At 40.2% G+C, this 23,711-nt stretch overlaps 1 protein-coding gene across 2 annotated transcripts in view; it reads right to left on the reverse strand.

Annotated features, from left to right (window-relative positions):
- LOC108893559 (glucocorticoid receptor) overlaps window positions 1-15,882 on the reverse strand; it is a 67,164-nt gene extending 51,282 nt beyond the window's left edge. For both annotated transcript variants that reach the window (XM_018691680.2, XM_018691679.2), the window contains exons 1-2: window positions 15,283-15,882; window positions 12,156-13,432 (exon numbers count right to left, since the gene is read on the reverse strand). In XM_018691680.2, coding sequence (XP_018547196.1) covers window positions 12,156-13,423 — 1,268 coding nt within the window. In that variant the 5' untranslated portion in view covers window positions 13,424-13,432; window positions 15,283-15,882. The remainder of the gene's footprint in view (window positions 1-12,155; window positions 13,433-15,282) is intronic.
- Window positions 15,883-23,711: the final 7,829 nt, after the last annotated feature.

A 23,711-nucleotide genomic window follows, 5' to 3' on the forward strand; every position in this document is an offset into this window, starting at 1 on the left:
TTTTTTTTTTTTTTTCCTTTCAGACTGACTACAATGTGAGCAATAGCAGGGGTAACCCTAAACCTAACAACAACTTAAAAGAGGCACAAGCTTTACAAGTCATTGGCGCTATCCCCACATTTGAATTTTGGCCAACTTATGTCAATAAATAAGCAACAAATATAAAATCGCTAGCACATTGCTTCTTCCACCACACATGTCTATTTCCAACATTGTTTTGGCAAGACAGAAATTGGCACACTGAAACTTACAGCAACAAATTATCATCACAAACTGAAGCGCCTTTAAAAATAGTCGTTTGGCCTTAGCACTAACCGTACTGAAAATAGACAAGCTCCAGACACAGAGGGGCTTCTATTTTAAAGAATGACTGAATGGTGGCTGGGAGGCGGGTCAGTATTCCCATACAAATGAATAAATCCAAGCAGCAAGTAGGGCCAGGGTCAATTTAGTTTCACTTCAGTCAACACAGGGACTGAGAAGTTCTTTTTTAAAAAAGGAAAAATGTTTTAGCAGTTACTACATCAGTTCATGAGACTGAGAGATAACAGAAAGAAATTGGGTCAAGACACAGATCTAACACAGTATCATCCCTGCAGCTAACCCCATGTGTCCTGCACAGATACCAGTCAGTGATAAACACAGTCACCAATCAGCCTGTCAACCAGCTGCTTGCTTAGTCAGTCTACGTCTTAAACACAGCCTACGCCCGTTTTACCACTGCCAGTGTTAATATCAATGCATGCTGGATCAGCGTAACTCCATCCATCCACACAAATAGAATATTTTTTCCATCACAAACCTTAAGCTAACACTGCTGCTGCATCCACAGCCTGTGTTCTTTTGGGATTCCTCCTTTTACAAAGGGAATTCTGTTGTTTTATTTCCAGACTTCATTGTTTCTCAACAGCAGCAATCCAATTTGCCCAAACTGGAATTAAATCAGCCCATTTCTTTAGATTGTGTAGTTTGGTTCTTCTGTTTCATGTATTATTTATTTCATTGCCATTTAGCTGCAGGATCAAGTGAACACTGTAATCTGAATTCCCCGGAGGAGCACAATACATTGAAAGCTGAGGGAAAATGAGAAAGGGCTTTTACAGCAAACCACAACATCTCAAGTGCTTCCCAGTGTAGCTAGATATCCATCATAACCAAGGTTATATTTTGAACAAACCACTGAGTGGGTGTACTGCAATGATCCAGGCAAGGCCATTTAGTTTAATATATAAACTCCTTATGATGATGAATTCAAGCTGTCCTAATAGCAGAGGCATGACTTGGATTTTCCAAACACATATCAATAAACTTTTGCCTTGCCATTCAAATAAGAGGAGGGCAGCCCTATAACACTTTTTGAATGTTTCTTTAAAAATTCTTTAAAAAGTTTTAAAAGAAATAAAATGTCAAGCAAAGTCATTACATAACATATACTGTACTGACAGCACTGTTGAAAGTTTTGACAGTTTACTATCTGTTCACTAAGCTCAAAAGCTAAACAGATCCTATTGTCAGCGTGTAGTAGCAGTGTATTCCAATTTTCTTGATAGAGCCTGATTTAAGTGCATGGCAGTAGCTCAGCAAACATACAACAAGAAGTGGGTCACCTAAGAGTACAAAGGCCAAGCCCGTTCTGAATCTCATTAATGGTGTTTTGACCGAGGCAAAATGAGGCCATTATCAAGTTTTTCCTCAGACCAGCTGGAAAGGATCTTAAGATTACGCATGGTGTAAGTCTGAACAGCAGCTTCTGGGTGGGTGGGTGGGGGGAATGTTTGCCTCCACATGTACAGTAACCTCTGTCAGGTAAATCATTGATTGGCCTGTGGCACAAGGTCCTCCGCGTTGTCTGGTGACAACCTATGATACGACCAGCTGTACATAAACAGCAATCAAGGCTGCGTATCCCTACTGAGTTTTTTCTGTGCATATACGTGGTTGTGTATCTACATATTCTCGTTCAAAAAAGTTAATCGTTAGTTCTGGTGCAATAAAACAGAATGCAATAAACTGTAACATAAATAATAATTCCATGAGCAAATTTTCTATTTAGCTCAACTTGGCAGTGTGACAACTCATCTGCTTTCACATCAACATAAGTAATCAGTGATTAGGTAAAAACTTGTTAGGGCTTTGGTGTATGACATATGCTTTGGGGCTCCACCATGATGTTTTGCGATAAAAACACTAAATTATAGCTGTTTCTACAAATCTCATACTTACAGCATACAACATGGTGCCCAGAGTGTCAACAACTCCTCCCCCGAAAGTCACACTTACTTTTTTCACTCTATGGAGAAAAAAACCTAGAATTTTATTCACTCCACCCTTTCTAACCCTGTCTTTGAAGTATTTACTGTATTTCACATGGCAAGCTAATCAGCACTTCCAAACACAAACAACTCCAACCTCACATATATGATCTCAGAGGTCCAAATCCTGGCAAGTGAGTGGCATTTTACATTAGCTATAATCAAATGACACTTCTCAAATAGAGGGAACGCAGCTTTGGGACTAGAGGGATTAATCAAGTTGCTAACACTTCAACAGGTTGGATGCGCACTGCCAAAGGAGTGTGAACCTGCAGCCTCCTGCTGACAGTTTCCCATGTTACTCTGGCACCCTGCTGACACGGAGAGTGTCAGTTGGAGGGAAAACTCCTAAATCTTATTTGCTAAAAAGCAACCAAGTAGAGGAGCAAAAGAAAGAACATATTCCAGAATAAATTCAACACTCGTCTATTAAGCCATATTAACACACACATTAAATGTAGACTTAATCTGATCAGCACAATGCAACATGTCCAACCTGAACAACAATGTAGGTAATTTATCCTTGATAGAACTCATAGGAGGGTCTAGTAAAATAGCATCCATACAGCAACAGGCGTACTCCACCATCATCGCCATGGTTACAATGATAAGCAGAGGGTAAAGCTTGTTGAAAGGCCATGATTTGGTTCATTTTAGGCACAGAAACTACTTGGTTAGGATTAGGAAAAGATTGTGGTTTGGGCTGAAATAAGTATTTCCTTAAGATTGGAAGACCTTCATTGTCATGGTTACAATAATTAAACATGCAGTTAAGGTCATGCAAGGATCATGGTTAAAAGAAAGAATGTTGACTCGAACAGTAGTCTCCCCTGTGTCAAAGTCCTGTGTTGTGTTGACCCACTCATCCACCCCAACCTCTTCTTAATGTGGACTTTGTCACTCTTTATACTATACCACTACTTGACTTCCCCCATTGCTCCCATTATAATTGTTTGAAATAATTACACTAGAGGTTGTCAATTAAACGTAACTATGGGTCGTAATAAGCAGCTGGCACAGACCATCTATTGGCTCATTTTCAGTCTCATACAATTGTATGGAATAAAGTATCAGCAAGATATGCTTTGTAATTTGCACTGAATTTTTAAATATGTAATCAGACAGATAATTAAAGCATGCTTAAAATCACTGATGATTACATTCACAGACTTTATTGGTTTAATCTAAACATAACTAAATAAATCACAAGTTGATAGAGGGGAAATCAAACTCCCTTCTCAGTCCTATTTTTGTTTGTGGGAGAGATAAACAGATGAACAGTGATCCTTGAACCTTGGCAAACAAGGCCAGCCACACCCTGACTACTTTTCCATTAGTCCGATCAGAAACATCCAGAAGGCCATGGACATGTGTATTCCTTATACAGATTAACGGCATTCCCCTCCTTGCTAACTTGGGAAGGAAGGATTAAACATCTGTGTTATAGATGTGAGAAAGACAAAGAAGTGATGCTGACCCACATTTAGGCAGACAGAGTGCACGACACAAGTGAAGCAACAAAATATCTCACAGAAAAAAAACCAAACCAACAAGAAAGGGTACAGAAAACACAGAAAGGCATGGTACCCGTCTGCTTTCAGGGTTTCTACACTGGGAGGCTAGCACTGGAAAGCAGCAAAGACAGGAAATACCACCAACTTGATTCATTGATCAGAAAACAAGTCGTAACATGTAAGAGAATTTACAAGACCTGCAGCGAAACACGACACTTACAAAGTCCTGTTAAAATATTTGTGCTCCTGTCATGCTCTTCTATTTTTCTCTGCACCATTATGATAAGGACAAAACTTATTAATGTTGTTGTGCTTGTATCTAAATTTGTTCAAACAATGCAGATAATGAAACACATTCATCTCACAAAGAAAGAGAAAAAGACTGCAAGACTAACAGCAACAGGAATGTGGGATGATAATCAATATGGTTACTCCGCTATAAAACATTAAAATACTGGATTGTCATTGTAAACAAATGAGGCATGAGTTTCCATCAAACTTTACTCATTAAAGTTTTGATTTGAATTTTGATTACATAATACAACTCCAAAATTATAAAACATGTTATTTATCCATTTGCGTATTTGTGGTTTATTACCCTGTTTGATGGGACCTTCGTAAGATTCATCTCTAAAAAGCTCAATCATGTGCAGTGGCGTAGCTTATCAGCTCCAATAAGCTGTTAACTGCGTGTGTAAAACTGTGATTTGTTGTACTGTGTGTAGTTGATGCAAATTTTCCAACATTTTGCAACTTGTTGTGGTCAAAAATGTTGTGGTCAATTCTGGGAAGTCGCTGCTTTTCATTTTCCATTATTTTTTTCCGAACATACAAGAGCGTTTTTGTTTGTTAATGCCAAGCACCATATTTCCAAGAAATATCCATTTGGTGCACTATCACACGGCTTCAGTAAGAGATGTAACTGTTTATTTGTTTATGAGAGCTAGCACTTACAAAGCAAAGCAAGGCAAAAACAAAAATACAGTTATTTAGATGCGCAAATTATCTTCAACTTCTGAGCAAAGTGCCAGCATAATAATAAAAACAATAACAACAACAATATACATAAAAACAATAATAATAATGATAATAGAAATATATAATTTTTTTGTCCCATAGGGCAAAAAGGGTCATAGCTCGAGCTACTATAGCCACCAGACTCCACACTTCCTGTTTCCTGACAGAGATGTTTCCAAACATAAGTTCATTCCTATGCCTTTATGAGGCACAATGAGTCAGATCAGTCGGGGCTATATTTATGCTCACTACTGTCATATCCAAGCATAGTTTTCTTGCAGAACTTTTTAATGAGAATGTACCTGACAAAGCATTAGCAAAATAGCTAACAGATTGCAGCCATCACAAATAGACCCCATTACAATCTTCATGCTGACAGTTTCTGGTTCTATCGCTGCAAGCCGAGGTAAGCCATTGAAAGAGAGTTGTGACATATGCACAGATATGCACTCACTGGAACTTTCAAGGATAGCACTGAAGGCCATCACATAATTCATTGAACAAGAGAGAATCCTGCTGGAGTGGAGGATCTCATATTCTGAGTATTGCTAACCTAAGAAATTCCTCCCAGCTAGTTTCGCTGACAACAGACAGCCATTACATCATGTGATGATTTGCGAGGGTAGGCATTTGTCTGTTCATAGTGCACAGAACATGGGCCTTATTACATAAAACAAATGTGGGTTTGGAAAACAATACAGAATTTAAGTAAATTTAATCCCTTGGTGACTACTTTGGCTGCTTTAAAGGGGCTGTTTATACGTTTTCTCTGCAACTGTGCATGGTTTCTTGCCGGAGGGGTGATGTTGGTGATGGTCGCTTGCCAAGAGCTTCCGTCATTGTTGTGTTTTCAATACAAGAGGTTAGAATACGCTCAGTACCACAGTCAGTCACTATTGGAAAGTGACAAGATGAGCTGGCCAGGTCAAGACTAGCTGGTTAGCACGCTAACTTCAGTAGAAAAAAAGAGGCAACAGAACAAGACGCAAAAAAAAAAACATTGGCATTGCTTTCCACCACCGGACACAATGTTTCTCATAGACTAGTGAACAGCTATTAATACTAATGTTGACTATATAGCAATAGCAAAAACTTACATATAGAATATGAAATTACATGAATATTAAAAAATCACAAAATAATATGCCATTAACAAAAATTATGCTGGTAGAACAGAAAGGATTAGTCTGAATAAGGAACAATGTCGCACAAAAACAAGAAGTTTTAGTTGCACCAATTTTTAATGTGGCTTTTTCAATCAGCATGCTGTATATGATAACATGTGAACATGACCACTTGTTATTATGTGACCAAAGTTCCAGAGGTTGATTGAGAACAAAGATGCTCCTTAAGTCCTGTGCACAGAATAGTAGTAATAATAATAGTTTGAATAGATAGCACAGTTAAGCAGCTACAGAGTCAAAGTAAATTAATATTCAGAACTTAACAGAGTTGATTCAACAATTTTTTGCGACAGTGCTTTCTATAGTATAGTATAGAATATTGAGTTTCTTTTACTTTGTTTTCCAGTGTATTTCTTTTTCCCTCCAAAATGAGGTTAAATCCATCATGTGGCCTGTTACATAGGCCACGGATATATTCACATCGCCTAACACCAGCGTAAACAAGCCATCAGTAATCAGAGCAGCCTTAAAAAAGAAACAGCTTGGCTGCTAAGAGGCCTAGACCTCCTTTGGTTCTCTGCACTACAGTGATCCTAACCAAAGCCTACTTCAAAGACTCAGTACAGTAGGCTCCAAAGAGAGCAGGGGGCAACCAAGACCAGTAGAGGGAAGAACAGTTACAAGACAGAGTGAAGGAAAGAGCATCTTGTTGAGAAATGCATCGTAGCTGATGATCAGAGCTGACATGCCTGCTTTGAGTTCAGACCGCATGTACAGTATTAAGCCTTTTTATGCCTTCAGTTTGACCAATCAGGCCTGTCAAGCTATGAATAAAAACTGCATCAGTATTTGAAGGTACACTGGAAAGCGGTCATTTCATAGCAAAATGCAGTGAAAGGAGAAGAGAGGTGAAATGTAGCCTTGCATGCAGCAAAGGTTATCAGTAAGCCTATTAAGTAACAGGAGCACACACAAACAGTGTGGATTGAGGTTGGCATAATCTTAAAGATTACAAATCCAGGAAACGGAGTCAAGAAATCTGAGTCTGACCCAGCTTGGTTTTAGGTCTGTTTTGTTGACCTTTTTGCATGTGGCACTTGTTGTGAGGTCATCGGAGGACACTTCCAGTAAGCTATGAAATTCCTGCATATAGCTGATAAAATGTATATGCATGGCAAAAACTGTATTATTTATCTCATATTGTGATCATATTGTGAAAAGTTAAACACAAAATTCAAGCAACAGAACAAATTACATAATGTGTTCAGATCAATAATACAAGATTAATTAGAATGTTTTTGACACTGATGTATTTCATAATACAGTATTCCCAAGCCAGATGACATCATATAAATAATCAGTTTGATGTTCAGTGTAATTAACTGTGTCCACTGTTTATTATTCATTACATCAAATGTAACATTCAATAATTCATTCTGATAGATTTTAATTATGATGGAATCATTCATTTGGACAGCAGAGTTTCAACTGAAAGTCGGTAAATGATATCACACAGCCCTAGCATGCTGGCTTGTGGTTTATACAAAATGATGTGTTTGCAGATTCTAATATAAGTGACAGATTATTTTAATTATTTGATTCAATTCAGTTTCTCAATTTTGCTTTAGGGTGTTTTCATATCATTGAATTTGTCCTCACAACTAGAAAAGGTTGTACAGTCGCAACATCCAGTAACAACAAAGATGATATCTCTGTTGCCTACGGTTTCCACAAGCAACAATGTGAAAAAAATTAACTGTAATACATTAAGCCAAGCATTACACTCATACCAAGTAGCTGAGAGGCGATTATAACAATAATTATCACCCTATGCATCATCATAATCACCGTAGTCATTAATTTTCTGATTCTCATTTATGGATCACACCCCTCCAGTGCTCAAATGCCATAACTCATGTTTACCTCTCTGCTGCATGTCTCCCCTCTACTGGCCCCTTGGATCAGTCTCCCAAACTGGGTCTGTGATTGTCCACTTTGTTCTGTGGCCTCTATCCAAGAAGGCGGCCAGATGTACTGTGATGAGCCTGTACAAGTTTTAATTTGCAGCTAAAAATTAAAGTCAGCTTCCTCTTTAAAAAATGTTTCACTTTGCAATAAAATGCCAGATAAAGATCTTTAAACTATGCTGTTGTAGTTTAGCAAATCTAAATTTAGGGCTACATAAGCACATAGACAGAATATTGTATGTAGAGCATCATTGTGGCCTCTTTAATTTGCTGTGTAGTGTTTGTAGTGTTTTAAGATGGCCCTATCAGCGTTAGGTTAGGCTCTGAATGAAAAGTTTCCCATTGCATCCAAAGGACATAAATAGTATTTGGAGAGGAGCATGAAGTCGACTGAGCTCCCACACATTACCAGGGTGCATCAGCAAACTCAACTCTGGCAGAACACAGTGTTCAACTATTTTTTGACGCATTAGCAAAAAATTTTCATTTGGCATGAAACACTGACTATGACACATCCAAACATCAAACAAAAGCACAGATTTCATGTCAGAAAAAAAAAGGATGCAAGTATGTGTGTGTAAGTAAGTGTTTGCTTTGACTTCACAATCTGCAGTACACTTGTAACCTAAGAGTATGTGTGTGTGTGTTTGCATGACATCTTTGTGTGCACGGCTTTCGCATGCCTCTGTGAAATATGGAGAGCTCTCAGGGGCCTGTCAGGGGTGAGTAGGTGAGAAGAAAAAAGTGACTGAGTAGCAGTCTAAGGAGGGAGAGAGGCAGCAGCACACCAGAGCAGATCTGTACACGTGGCCTCCCAGCCTCTCTGTGTGTAAACACATATACACACAGAGAAACACACATACACACACACACACACAGACACACACAGACACACACACAGACAAGATTCTGTCTTGCTATCTGCGGCCTGGCTCTGGCGCAAACTGACGCATGTAGCACAGCAACAGAGAAGAGTTTACATCAGCTTTTTAACCCTTTTTACAGTCAGCATGACTCAGAATATTTTTATAATGAGATTTTAAATTTAGCAACAAAAAGATAAAAAAAATTAACATGTAACACCACAAAATCGGTGCATATTTACATATTATCTGCTGCGTGTAAAAAAAGATGTAATATGTGATACAAAAATTATGGAATAAAGCACATGTAAATGAACTGAATATCTACTTAATGAAAAGGGTATCATGCTGTTTCAAGAATTTAAAAAAATTTTCATGGGCCCCATTTCACCCTGAGCATGAAGCATCAACATTTGTCTATTTGATTGTCAGTTATATAACAAGAGCCTTGAGCCAAACAACGTGATTGAGGCAAACTGTGTTACAACTGTGCTGAAAATTTCCAACACAGTTAGGTTTGCTCGATGATATATAGTAAAGTACATGAAGCCAGTTACTATGATAACTTGCGTGGTGACCAGGAAGCCAGTCATTTTTCATTTCTACTTTGAAATATACTCAGCATTCTATGTACACATCATATAATGCAGTCTATTACAACAACACTGCATCAAAATACTTTTTATGATGTTGTCAGAGAGGTGCATGATTCATAAAATTGTTATTTTTCACTGACATTATAGCTTGTTACGTTATATTGACTTGCATTATATAGTGTGCATTTCCGTAATGTAATTATCTGCACTGGGGCAAAGCCCCATGTACATGTGAAGCAGAGCAGAGCACAGTCTGCATTGAAAGATACATGACTGTATGTATATATATATATATATATATATATATATGCAGAGAAGAAACAATAAGTGGACCAGAAAATTCATCAGCAACTATTTTGATGATCAATTAATTGCTGAAGTCATGTTTCAAGCAAAAAAAAAATAAAAAAATAAAATTAAAGATACTTTCTTACTTTAGTTACTTTCGAATTCATGAAACTGTGATGGCCATTCATCACGTAATTGCTGATGAAAATGATCATTAGTTGCACACTTAGTATTATAATGATCAAAGAAAAAAAATTTTATTTTGAAATCAATTTTCTACATAATATAATATGAATAAAGTCTTAATATTAAGTCTAATGATCACCTTGAAGTGATCAAATTTCGGGGGGATATGATCAATCTAAAATACTGTGCTATATTAAATCTGAATGTTTTGATAAATTGTGTATTACGATCCTTTCAGAGAAAAGGACTATTGAGAAATGAGGATATGTAATTGCTGCTCAACAGTGACTGTTGCTTGTTTTGTTTGTGACGTGTTTGTGTGTGAAGTTGTTCGTACTGTACAGAATTTTGCATTGCACTGTTTAGGCCTTGCAGAGCATCAGTGCCGGGCATCAGACGCACTATGCTGGTGCAATGAGCGTCACCATACCAGGAAGTAACCCAGGTACAACAGCACTGTGGCACAGATTCTTGGCTTTATCAAAGTGAGTCAACACTGCTTGTCATTCGATCAAATTACCAAGTGACAAACACTTGCAGCCCCATTAGGAAGAGAAAAAAAAGAACATGTCACGAAGACATAGCAACACTACATAGCTGTGTTTTTATAAAGCTCATCAGTGTTTATGGTAAAATTGAAGTTTACTGTCTATTATATGTATAGAGAAGACTTGAAAACAACACAGACTTGAGGAGATTAGAGGATGTTTACACATATGGACCATGACAAAGAGACTTTTTCACAGTTTAAATTAGTTAGCAGCACAACAATCCAGGAGCATATCAGCGTGACAGCAGGGAGATAACAGTAGCTGACACCCATGCTCATTTTTGACTTGTTTACAAAGCAGCCCAAGCCAAACACCTCACGGCCAACACAGTTATCAGATAGCGCTTCCAAGCTGAGGTGAGGCGTGCCCACCAGACACTGAGCATATGCGACTTTCTCACAGCACTCATTTCCCTCTCATCACACATGACCATATTCTACATCCTGACAAATGCACGTATCATGTTTTCTCAGTGAATCATTTCCTGTGGGATGACACGTTTACGTAACTCTGTGATATCTTTATAACAAGCACGGGGTTGGAAAAATACCAGAATGAGGAACCTGGACAAATTGTGATGAGTTAATGTGTATGAGAACACTTTCACAATTTTGCCAAAAAATACAGATTTTCAATATCTGATTCTGAGATAGAAAAAAAGCGATCTAGGTTATGGAATCACCAAAGCTGCAACCATTTCCTTGTGATCTGGCAACTCTGTAACTAACTCATCACCTTGTCTTGTATATACCTCCTCTGACTGTATTTAATCCTGTTTTTAAAAAAAAGAGAAAAAGAAAAAAAGGAATTTTAATTTCTCGTGGCATTCCTAAAATGTGATGTGATGTGAATGAATCGGAGCAATGTGTGTCCTGCTGTGTGTGACTATTGGGAGGCGATAAGCGCCAGATGCCCTCCACCTCAGGGATGCTAGCACACCCTCCCCCCTCTCTCCAAAAAAAAAAAAAAAAAAAAAACAGTCACAGACAAGCATACCACGCCACCTGAGCACTCTTTTTGGCACACTGAAGTGATGTTTCTATCGTGCTGCTGTGCTAGAGTCATACTGGAAGGCTCAAGATTAAATGCTTCTTTCATTTCCCAAATGCACACTCAAGATGTCCTGTGGGGAACTGAAGAGCCTGATACATCACTCTGAACTCGATTTGATTTCAGGAGCATAAACAAAGATTTTTTTGTGGTTTGCACTAGCCGCAGTGCAAAAGAAAAAGTTACATTTTTTTCTACGAGAGAATAATCTGTGCTTTCTGAGAGCTCTAGCTTATGACTGCTGTATTTTTAAAATCAATTTGTAATTCACTTTCACATATTACAGTTAGTATCATTCGTCACCTCTTCAAAAAAGGTTATGCAGTTTTTCTAATTTTGTAAAATAGCCTGTTCACAGAATTTATTTCCTGCTAAAATGTATTGTACTGATTGCAGGGTCACACTGCTAATGGCTTTTATACAGAATATCCGACAGATTTTTCTCTGATTTCCTTTCAGAAAAGGTGCCAAAGAAAAAACAGGTCACTGAGTCTAGATCACAATTTGCGCCAATACAACATATAACAGCTAAGACTGCAAATGCAGTATAAATCACCATCGTCATTTAAATATTTAACATTTTTTAATATCCACTTTGCACACAAATACAAGGCCGAGTATACCATGAATGAAAGCCACAAAGACAAAGGTAAACAGTGCAGGACAAAGTCATTTCAGGCGACCTACCTGGAGAAGCTGACAGAAAAAGATGCCAGGGCTGCGGCGGAGGGGAGCCCGTCGTCACTCCTCTGTATCCCCGATGAGTCTCCAAACCTGTTCCCCCTGGCCCAGCTCTCCCCCACTGGAGGCATGTTTGAGTACATGCCAAAAGGCTTCTGGTCTTGTAGGCCCACCGTGGAGGATGGGTTGGCTCTGTAGTGGTAGCCAGATCCAGCGCCGACGCCTATCGGCGAGGACATTGGGCCTCCACTGTGGAGAGAGCTCATGCCGCCCTGGAGACACTGGGACTGGCAGAAATCAGTGCTGTCCTGCTTCTCCTGTTTGACAACACCAGGTGTACGGATGTGGATAAAAGAGTCGTCGGGATCCTTCTCTTCCTTGATCATGACACTGGAGAGAAGCGATGGGGGCTGCTGATGTTGATGGTGAAGCTGATGTTGCTGGTGCTGTAGTAGTTGGTGGTGATGCTGCTGCTGCTGGTGATGATGATGGTGCATGGGGTGGTGCTGCTGCTGCTGGTCCGTGCCGTTCACATTGGTACAGTTTCCTCCGTTACCCACCAGAGACTTTGTTTCCTTTAGCAAGCTGCCGTCAGGACCGCCAGCACCGCTGCTGTCATGTAGGATGTTATCCAAGTGTGCCACTTCTGAATCCAACTCAAAATCGCTGATTTCTGGCAACGAATTAGGAAGGTCCAGGTCTTGCCAAATCTCAGTATCCTCGATTAGGCGAGTGCTGTTGCCATCCAAATCACAAGGACCAGCTCCTGTGTGTCCACTGTAAGTTCCCAAGTCCTTTTCCAGAGAAAAATTCCCCTCCTGCTTGATGTGCTGGGGGAAAAGGTCTGGCAGAGGGAGGTTGCCCAGGACGGAGGTGTCTGAGGTGCTGATGACAGAGGTGGACGTCCGGTCGAGATCGGAAATACTCTGGTTCAGTAACGGCATATTGTCCTCCATGTTGAACATACCAATATCCTGGTGTTGTTGTTTATGCATTCTAATGATTTTACCCTCCTTCATGTCTAACCCTTCACCTAGGGCGTGACGCTGAGGGGGCTCAAAGAGGCCTACAAACTCCCCCTGGTCTTTGGTTCCAGCCCGTCCATTCGGGGCCACTGTGGGTTGGGGCAGAGACCCGGAGCCGGGCAGGTGCATCGCAGACTGGAGCAGTGAACCAGCTGTGTCACCTGTATCTCTGCCCACTGCGACTCCCGTCTCCCCAAATGTCAGGCTGTCGTCTCGATTACCGTTGCGCTTCAGTCCACCCTGATCCATTTCTTTATCCTGACAGGACAGTGAGGGTGAGTTTAAGAGGACACAACGGACACAACACACACACACACACACACACACACACACACAGTGAGAGAGAGAAGAAACGCTGTTAGCCTATGAAAACAGAGGTGATGGATAGCATGATACACACATACAACTATTCCAGAAGGAAAAAAGTGAAATGTTATAAATATAAAAAAAGAAATATAGATCTTTCAAAAGATCTTGAGACACCTGCACTAAAAATGTGTTATGGCGCAGTTTAAAAGCTTGTCGGGCCCACATCCTACTATGCCTCTGCCTACACCATTCTCTTATTTATTTTCACTTTTCAAGAAATGACAGCGGCCAAATCAAACAGGCTATCTTCTCCTCTTATACCCACACTGGAACAATACAGCAGAGGCACAAATGGCACAAACCAGGCTGAGTGAAATCGGTACAAAAAAAAAAGAGACCATAGCCATTGCATAACATAAATTACTACACTGTTCGTGTTATTTCTTTGACCTGTGCCCTCATCTCAAGAGTCAAGCTGTGCAAGACATGCCCAGCTGTAACTAATGTTACAGGCAGTGCCACTGAGCAGTTAAGCACGTGTGCAACAACATACATCTGTCATAAAAGATTAACCCACTCTGAGCCTCTGGGCATTTGTGGTAGTCACCACTGACTGTCTATCTCCATTTACAAGAAAGAACAAATCAACAATTCAGACAGAACTCAATTTAAAAAAAAAATTAATTAAATGAATTCAAGTAAAATAAGATAAAATGAAACTTCTGCAAAGTGGGTTTTTGACAAGTATGGGTTCTGCAGCTCACTCATTTATCTGCGATCATTAACTATGATAACTGCCATGTCTGGAGGGGCAGAGATGAACTAACAAAGCAAGCTGCGGCTTTTTTTTCTGTTTCAAAGTCAGTGCCTTAGAATTTATATTACAAATACATACGCACAAACAGGCCCACATCCTGTGATTTTTTAACAATGCCTGTCGCGCTCTGCGGTCGTGACATTCCTCCTAGAAGACACTACGTCTTATACCATATAGAAGATATGTGTTGCTATAGGCAGCGGTTTACCGCTCTTAGTTTGCACGTGCACAACTGTACTAAGGCACTTTAAGTAAAGTCCAAGCACTAGAAGAGGTTTTCGACGGTTCTCAAATGTTTCCTCTACAAAAGCAATTTGTCGTTCTTCTGGCATTCCCTGGTAGAAAATAATAAAGATTTTTGTTTTGGTCATAGGCTTCACCACTTTCCCCGCCCACAGTACATTATAGATAGTCTATGGTGTAACAGCCTGTTGCATTTAGAGTATATGGAACACGATCTTTTCCAACTGAGGCGGTTGAGGAGAAGCATTTAAAAGGAGCTAATAGAGATCTTCGGTATGTTAAAAGTTGAAAAAGTTTGGGGTTTCCATATCGAAGCCTACTTTTCCTACCGAGCAGCACAACACATCATTACAGCATTGGTGCAACCTGTTGGCGGCGGTGGGAAATTGCGCCGATCACACGCCTACAGCGCGGTGGGGGGTGGGGGCTGATAAGAAGCCACTCCGTTGAAGTTTGTGCAACATTTTCCATTTCTTACACAAAAAATAAATACGTAAAAATAGAACGGTTCCCCCGACCGAGCGCTGGTTTCGGTGCCAGTCGGCGCGGTCACACTGTGCAGAGCTTGGAAGAGCGCCCTTACAACGCAGCACCGGAGACGCTCGCAGTCGGCCTACCTCGGCGTTAACAGCCAGTTGTTGTTTTTTTTAAACCGCTCTCACTCTCACTCTCTCTCTCTCAATATTCCTGCAGCTTTATAACTAGAAGACACGTAGTTGCATCTGAAAGCAGACCGTACCTCTAGTGAAAAAGGAATGCACTCCACCGGTTAGGTCATCTCCCGTTAAGTCCGACTTGGAGACGGGGGGGAGGGTTGGGAAAAAAAAAATCAGAGAAATAACGCAATGTCCTCACAGTCAAGCTCTCAAATAAGACCCCTTCCTCGCAGTAACGTTGCGTGGTGAAATGTCAACTGGATCTGTCGCTGCCTCTCTCCCCGTGCGGCAGGAAAACATCGTCCGCTATATCAGCTGTTCCCCTAACTAAAGTCAGCAACGTCGCTGACCTAGCTGGAGCTGTCGATCCACCGTGTGTGCGCCGTTTCGCCGATCTGTCGATAACTTTTAACGCACGTCGCCGGCAGAGAGAGAGAGAGAGAGAGAGAGAGAGAGAGAGAGAGAGAGAGAGAGAGAGAGAGAGAGAAGGGGTTGGTGGTGGGGGTAGAGGGTGGTGGTGTTTGAGAGAAGTGATCGATCGACTAATCCGCGATGAATCGAGAGATCTGAGGCGCAATATCCTGCCGTTGCGCCATTAAACCCGTGAGTACATTAAAGTTATATAATTCAGCTGTGCCTGCCCTGGCGCACTCAACTGCAAACTCAGGCAGGGCAGGGCGGACAGTTGGGGAAATGAAGTCAAGTTAAATGGATCAAGACGAGTGCTTCTGCTTTGTCCTTTAAGAGTAAAAGCTTTTTCGTTGCAGCTGTCGTTATAGATGTTACATAATTATCTTACATATGGGAAATGCGCGTTTGGAGCGCTTTTAATTCAGAAATATGTACAGTAACGGCCAGTTTTGCCAAAACACTCAGTACAATCAAATGTATTAATAACTTATGTTTGCCAGAACGAGCTTCTATGCTTTTATTTCAAGGGAGAACACCCCAACATCCTGTCGCCCTCTATCCATCTATGGCAGCTTGACGCAGCTGTTAGTTTGACACTTGCTGGTGAACGCCCCTTTCCTCACTGAAACTCTCACTGCTGGGGAATCTGTCAAAACGTGTCTTCGTCGGCCGCCGCTATGCACGGTGGTAGGATTGAGGAGACAGTTGTAGGTCGTAACTTAAGTTGTGCCACAGACTGTTCAACCGCATGGCATGGTTAATATAAATCCCTTTATGGGTTTTAGTTCCCAAAAGTTCAAGTCCCATGTGAGGGGCCTATTAAGGTCAAGTGGAGCAGTGGAGGCACGAGGTATTTAATGTGATCAAGAGATATGAAACCAGTTTGTTCTGAGGCCTTGTATTAGGTTATTTTGGTGTCATTCAACCAGGGTTCTTGCCTGGCACCTGTCACCTCACCAGCAGCAACTGTAAAAATCACTCTGAGAGACAAAAAGTGTTTAGGGAATTGTTGAAGAGCAGAGGAAGCCAGACTCAGTGTGGGGTTTCAAAAAAAAACAAAAACGTCTTTATATGCAAAATTCAGAGACAAGAGCAACTTCCAGAAAAAACTGCCTTTACCACCTTCAGATCAAGGGCATTAATCGTTCCGCAGGCCAGTGCTTAAGTGATGGGTTAAAGAGCAAGCTGGCAGCCAGTAGCACTCTGGAAACTTGAAGCCTGAGTCTGACTCCTAATCTCTTGCATGGTAACCCCCCTATATAGACAAGCTGCAGGTATGATTTCTGCCTGAAGGCCCCGTCTGAGAACATTTGTGCTGTTGGATAAGATAGAGTGAAGCAGACAGTCATTCACGTTCCAGATGTTAAAATTATAAAACAGGCTGTTCCATATTTTGCTGAGGATTCTTTGGATGACCCCCATCCTACGTGCAACATGGCCTGCCTTGTTTTCAAATGCTAGGAGGTGACTGACACTGAGCATGCTGATCATCATTGAGCTCATCAAGAGTTTTATTTCATCCAGGTCTAATTTACCTCAGAATATTCATCAACACTGAACTAAACTGAGCAAAAAGATATGGCTACACATGGCTGCAGGAGAACTGCTTTGCACTATGGGTATAATGTAGCCTGTCATACAATAAAGGTGATCTTTGCACACCTATATTCCAACTGGTAATAAATCGTAGTAAAATAATGCTCCTATTGCACACTGACAACACTAATGATAAATCTATGAATTCCTGGAGATACTTCTGTCAAGCAGCATTCATAATACATATTCATGATGAACAACAACCAATAGAACAACAGCTAATCCTAGGGACCAAGTAATCAACCATCCATAAAAAGCAACAGCTGGAAAGAGAGAACATAATATATAATACATAAGAGAAAAACACCACATAGCTGTTAAGAAAACTGCAAAAAGAAGATAACTGAAGATAACTGTGATAACTATGAGTAAAAGGGGTTTATCTTCACTACAGACCATGAGGGGCAAAACAATGGTCTTTTTAAAGAGACTTTGCAGCAGTAGTTCAGTTATGATCTTTTAGGAAAGCTAAAATATGTATTTAAAGGGTTGAGCACCACATAAACTAAGTGACCCTTCAGTTACCATAAAGCTGTTATGCAATTCTGTTGGTTATTTCCACCAGACAAGGCCTTTAATTAGAAATTCATTTTCCTGAAGACACTTCAGTGGACTAGAACAAGGACAAACTTGAGTTATGAGTCCAGCAGAGTCAGCTGAGAGAGGAGAGGAGAGGAGAGGAGAGAAAGTGGACAGTCCAGGCTGTGCAGACAGGTGCAGACATCCATGCTGTTCCATCTACAAGAAACAAGGACGGGCAGATGCAAACCAACATCCAGAAGAAGAAGAACGGAAAAGGGAAAGGAAAAGGGGCGAGAGGAAAGGGAGGGGGGGGGGGGGGGGGGGGGGGGTAGGGGTAGGTATGGCCCTCCATGTAAGCTATTCGATTAGATGGAGCAGAGTGTGTCCTGTGCATGTGGATGTCTCATTAAGAGCTGGTGTGGCTGGAGAGAGGCAGGAGCTCCCCAGGGCCTGAGAAAACCGCACTGTTCTCAAAACATTGCAGGGAACACTGTGAGTTTTTAATGCTGGGTAACAATGGGTGATCCTACTTGCCAATAAATAATAAAAACACTGGACATGTGGTGCTCTGTATGTGCAACTGGGAATTCATGGAGATATATGTTACTGTGGTTGTTTGATAACACCTTTCTCTGTATGCATAGTGGGTTACACTAGTTTCAGCGCTGTAGAGACTACTTGTGAATATTATTTGAATAACATGAACTTACATGTGCTGATACCTGATAGAGGCCAAGGTTTGGGTTTTTAATGTTACTGACCTTTAAAGAAGAAAAGAAAAACACAACCTTGGATTAAATTTTTGCCTTAGGAATTACTGGATCCAAGCAGAAGTGCATGTTGTACACACACACACACACACACACACACACACACAAATGGGCATACACTTGTTGGCAGACTGTTTGCTTTTATAAATGTCTGACTAAATTACAGGTAAGAGGCACGGTTAAAAGGTCACTTCCTTCGAATCACAAACACAGTTTCTCATTTAACCCTGTGGTATCTGGGCATGTGTGGATGGTGCAACATTTTGGTTTTATCTGCTGAGGTTTGGAGATTTCTGTCTTTGAGATGTCTGCCACCATCCAAATACAGTGAAAGTGAAAGGAATTTTCTTTGTGGAGCTCACAGCCCTAAAAAACAAAAAACTGAACAGCATATTATTTTAGAAACAGTGTCCCATTTAGTCTGGATAATTCTCAAATCTCACTCAATAACTCACCTGGAGAGAACGAACACTTCAAAAACATTATTTCATTTCAATTCCATGTGTGTTTTGGACATTTTAAACCTTTATTACAGAGCTCACAGTTGAAGTGAGGATAGGATATGAACCCAGGATGCTTCAGTTCCCCTGTATCACTATGCCTTAAACCCCTATACCAGCAGTGCACCCTGTCAATATGATCAAAAACCCTGTTTCCAAACCCTTTGATTAAGTGGTGTTACTGCCAATAAAGGTAAAGTGACTGAAAGAGTGCAGATAAGTCTATCGTGCTAGAGGTTGGAGTCAGATTTGTTTTTACTTCTCCAGCTGCCAAAATCTCTAACCTCACTGGCAGACCACTTGCCAAACTTTGTCCAACTAGCTCATGAGTTCACAGGCCTTTTGTTCAATCTGGAAGCAGGGATGTGCAGAAAATTGGGGCTCAAAATATTGCACCATACATGCATGAATTGCCACAGTATTATTCAATATCAGTATTATTGTTGCTGTGATCATTGCTGTTGTCTTATATAGTTTGCTGGGCTCCTGCTAAATGAACAGTAATGTCATCTTCAGTGTGTACAGCCTTTTTCTTCAGCGACTGAGTTGGATTTCTCCCTCAACACCCTCTTTCTTTCCTTTTTTGTTTCCAAATGAACACTTTGTTGTTCATTTACTTCCCCTTTATCATTACGTACAGTTCAATTTTCTTAGTGGCTATGATTGATTAACACATTAGTCCAAAACTATGGTCAAATGACCCTTGAGCTCTTCACTGGTAATCACTCCATTTTAATTAGCAGTGAGACAGTGGCATGGCTGTTTGGTGCTGTAGTCGGCGCCTGGTAGCAATTGATTTTCATTGTTTGTAAGATATATGAAGTTCTGGGACACTTTTCAACGGGAAGGACTAATTGCTATCTGTGGTTGGGAAAGGATGATGAAGAAAAACAAACTTTAGTACTGGGTTTTGCACATTCCCTAGAGTGCTCTCTAAGGATAGGTTCTGCTTTGTTAATTAAACCGCTGGCCCTTAAAATGTCAGTGTCCAACAAAGGTGCACTTTCAGGTCAAAGTCATGGTCAAAAAAGGAAGGAAAGTAAGCCAACAAAGTAACTAGATCACACCTAAAGCAACTGATTGACTTGCCAAATTACATTAGCTTAATTACACAACTAATTAATACTAAATTAGCGAACTAAATTACAACTAAACAGCACTAAATGAGTGATAAATTGCATTTTTCTGACTCTCTGTATTACTATAGAACATTCAAACTCTCCTTAAGAGGATTGCTAACTTTCACACAGAAGGGCTTACCTAACACAACTAAGTTATGTCAGACTTGGAGTAGAAAGCACAAAGAGGAAGGAAGAATTTTTTTTGAGAAGCAAGTACAGAAAGGAAGGAAGGATTTCTTTTTAAAGGTGAACAGGCAGTTCACACCCTTTGGTATTTCTTCTCTGAGACAGAGGGAACGCTGAGTTAGACAATGAGTAGGAAACACTCTAATGGAGGAAGGATGAAAATGACAAGGCAAGGGAGGATTTCTGGACAGACTACACACAAGTTATTGCTCTGTGTGAGATGTGGGTCTATCTGAGCATGTGCATATGTTACCCAAGTTGCTTTGACGCAAAGCCATCATAGTCTGGGGGTCATCTAAAGAGAGTTCCACTTTGACATAAAATCTCTGGAACTGATCTGACCTGAATGTAAGCAAGGCCTTATGATAACTGATCCATGCATGTTTTATGTTTAAATCACACAAGAACCATTTCTTTGATTTGTTTGTGTATCCAGCAGATTTAGCCCTTCATGAGTATATACTGTACTGTAGTTATATAGTCAAAGCTGCACTCAACCTCTGTTAGACAGGTCTGGATGACAATTTCTAATTCCTGGATGGTATTTGGCACAAGTCCATCTTTCTGCCTCACCACAGAATTGAGGGTGTGCTTATGTTTATGCAAGTGCTTATAAGAGCTCACATACACACCTCCAACTCTACAGGCGGTGCCTATTCTTCTCTGAGTTAAACTGTTGTTACACATACTTGTTAATGTTTTGCAAGGCCGAGATACAGGAGCACAATGGGTGTGGCGTATCAAATATAAGGAAACACAGTGAGTGTCACAAATCTCAGACAATCTCAGGAAATCTATTTCAATATAAAACATTTTTTTTAAAGTAAGATGTGGAATGTAAGTACATCTACTCTGGTAGTGTGCTTAAGCACAAATTTGAAATTCTGGTACTTTAGTATTTCCATTTTGTGCCACTTTGTGCATCTACTACACTACATTTCAAACAGAAATATTGTACTTTTTTCTACACATTTTTTTCACAAGTATGGTTACTGCTAGCATAACAAGCACAACCGATTTTCATTGTAACTGAACCATGAATTGCTTGGAACAAGAATTATATAAGTATATAAACTGCGATGCAACTACATGGGATCCTAGATGTTCTACAGTTTAAAGACAATGTAACTTTTGCTAAACACCAGTCACTGTAACATTTCATTTCTAAAAGGAAGGTTACATGATTTGCTCTTGCTTTAAGGAAAGTGTTTCCTGATCCAGCTCCATTACTATACAACTACATCCATAGCAATGTGGGAAAAGTCACCTCTAATTGTTGGTATTCCTGCTTTGGAACACATAATATACAATTAAATATAACAGTATCATAAAAGCAAAGTTAAAATAGTTAAAAAGTTGTTGTATTATTATTTTTGTTATTGCACTTTTATAGATGTTATCGAGTCGCCTGCTCCCTATTACTGAAGTGTGTATAAAGACTTTTGCAATAACATGTCAGGACTTGTCTCAGTATAAATGAGCCAGAATGACTTAACGCACATCATGTGAAGTGCACTTTTTACTTACTTTACTTACTTTACTATCATAATAACACAGAAAAAATTATCTCCACTCATTATCTATTAGTAGCTTTTTATAGACATTTTGAAAAATGTCCTGAGATTTGACACCAAGGTGAGATTACTTCCTCATTAATGATGCCTATAAAATGTACAAAAATACACCTTTTCTCTCAACCTAACATCCATCAACCACACAGCTGTAAAGATGGCAGTTTAAGTTTCAAACTTTCAAACATTTTAAACTACGATGTAACTATAAAATAAGTCTCCACTTTATGAAAAACTATGACTTGTGTTAAATGGCACACAAGCTCTGTGTGCAGAATACCTTGCACTATTACAGTCCATTAAGTGGTAAGTGTTAATGCACTGCACTATAATAAATGGCTGGTGCCTGGAAAAGCTCCTCATCATATTCTGTGAATCTTTCTTAGTTCTGACTGAGCTACTGTTGATTTTATTGTCCAATTCACTGTGGAGTTATTGATCATATACCAAAATTATCGTTCAGTACCTGCATAATTTTCTAGCATCAAAAAAGTGTATTGCTTGCTATCTTGCAATTTTGAACACAAGTTTAGACAAAGTCAGACAATAAAACTTGTCTGATTTTGTTCCAGCTCACTCAGCCCAATTTGTTTTGATGCTGAACTTTCTCACACCATCTCTCCCACAGCGACACTAATGTCAAACCACAAACCGCCACAATGTCTGCGATGCAGATCTCCTCATAAGGTGAAAAAAACTTGAGACTCTGCATGAAAAAAATTTGATCCTCAGTTTCAGTATCTGCTTTGCATAGAGAGCAAGGCATGAAGCTAACCTTCAAGTCCACTGACCACAGTGACCTTTGAATTCAGTAGTTCGCAGGGGAATATGATCTATTAGCACCAAACGAGGGTTTTAGAAGAGATCAGCCTCACAAAACACCTATTAGCTGACAACAAAGTGGCTGCAGAGCTGACAGGTTTGCCACCCACAGCCCAATTTGGCAGCATTTTTGCTTTTTGCTGGTATAATGTTCAGCCTTAACGATGAAAAATTTGTCATCTAGTTTTCATGGTTACTCAGGAGGGAAATCATCTTATAAGATGTTCTTACTCAGCAACTGCATGCTCACTGTATGACTGAATTGGAGCCATAGCTGTGTTGGTGAACAAGTGTAGAAACTGTACTTGACCCACGGTGACACAGCTGACACATAATAGATCTCCTACTATCATAACAGGGACACAAAGGAGTTGTAAACCTGTTCTTCGTGTGTTTAATCACACCCACTTGATGAGTTCACAGCAACCATCGAATAAAGTTAGCTGAGTCCTGTTTACATTCCTCCTCAGCAAACTACTGACTTCACTGGCAACACAACTTTTAATCAGATATACTGTACAGCCAAAAAGAGAAAAGAGACAGTTAGTTCACAAGCAGGACACAAGAGATGCAGCGACATAAGCAGGAAGAAAAATGGGTTTCACTCTCAGTGTACCTTGTGTGTGACGTCTGCATGGTGCCAGTAACTGTTGGCGGCAGAGAAGAGAGACATATTGCTGCTGGCACCCCTAGTAAGAGCTCAAGTAATGAATGTTTCCCCGACATAGCACAAGACACCAGCTTTTTAAGGGTTTATATCAAATGCAAGATCAGGACAAACTGTTCTCCTCAATCTGCTTCTCCTCAATCTGCTCCTTAACCAGAAAACTCAATTAGGATTTCTGATCTTAGAATGGGGAATGGCTTGTGTTGCATTCAGTTGTGAAAGTTTGCATGTGTGTGTTGCTCATGTACTGAAGAGACAGTTTCTGGCAGGCTAAAAACCACCCCCTAGCTTTATACTTGCACTTTCTTCCAGTTCACAGCTGCAAACCAATAATAAAAATTCAACA

This window comes from Lates calcarifer, linkage group LG20 (assembly GCF_001640805.2).
Source record: "Lates calcarifer isolate ASB-BC8 linkage group LG20, TLL_Latcal_v3, whole genome shotgun sequence".
Classification (NCBI taxonomy): domain Eukaryota; kingdom Metazoa; phylum Chordata; class Actinopteri; family Centropomidae; genus Lates; species Lates calcarifer.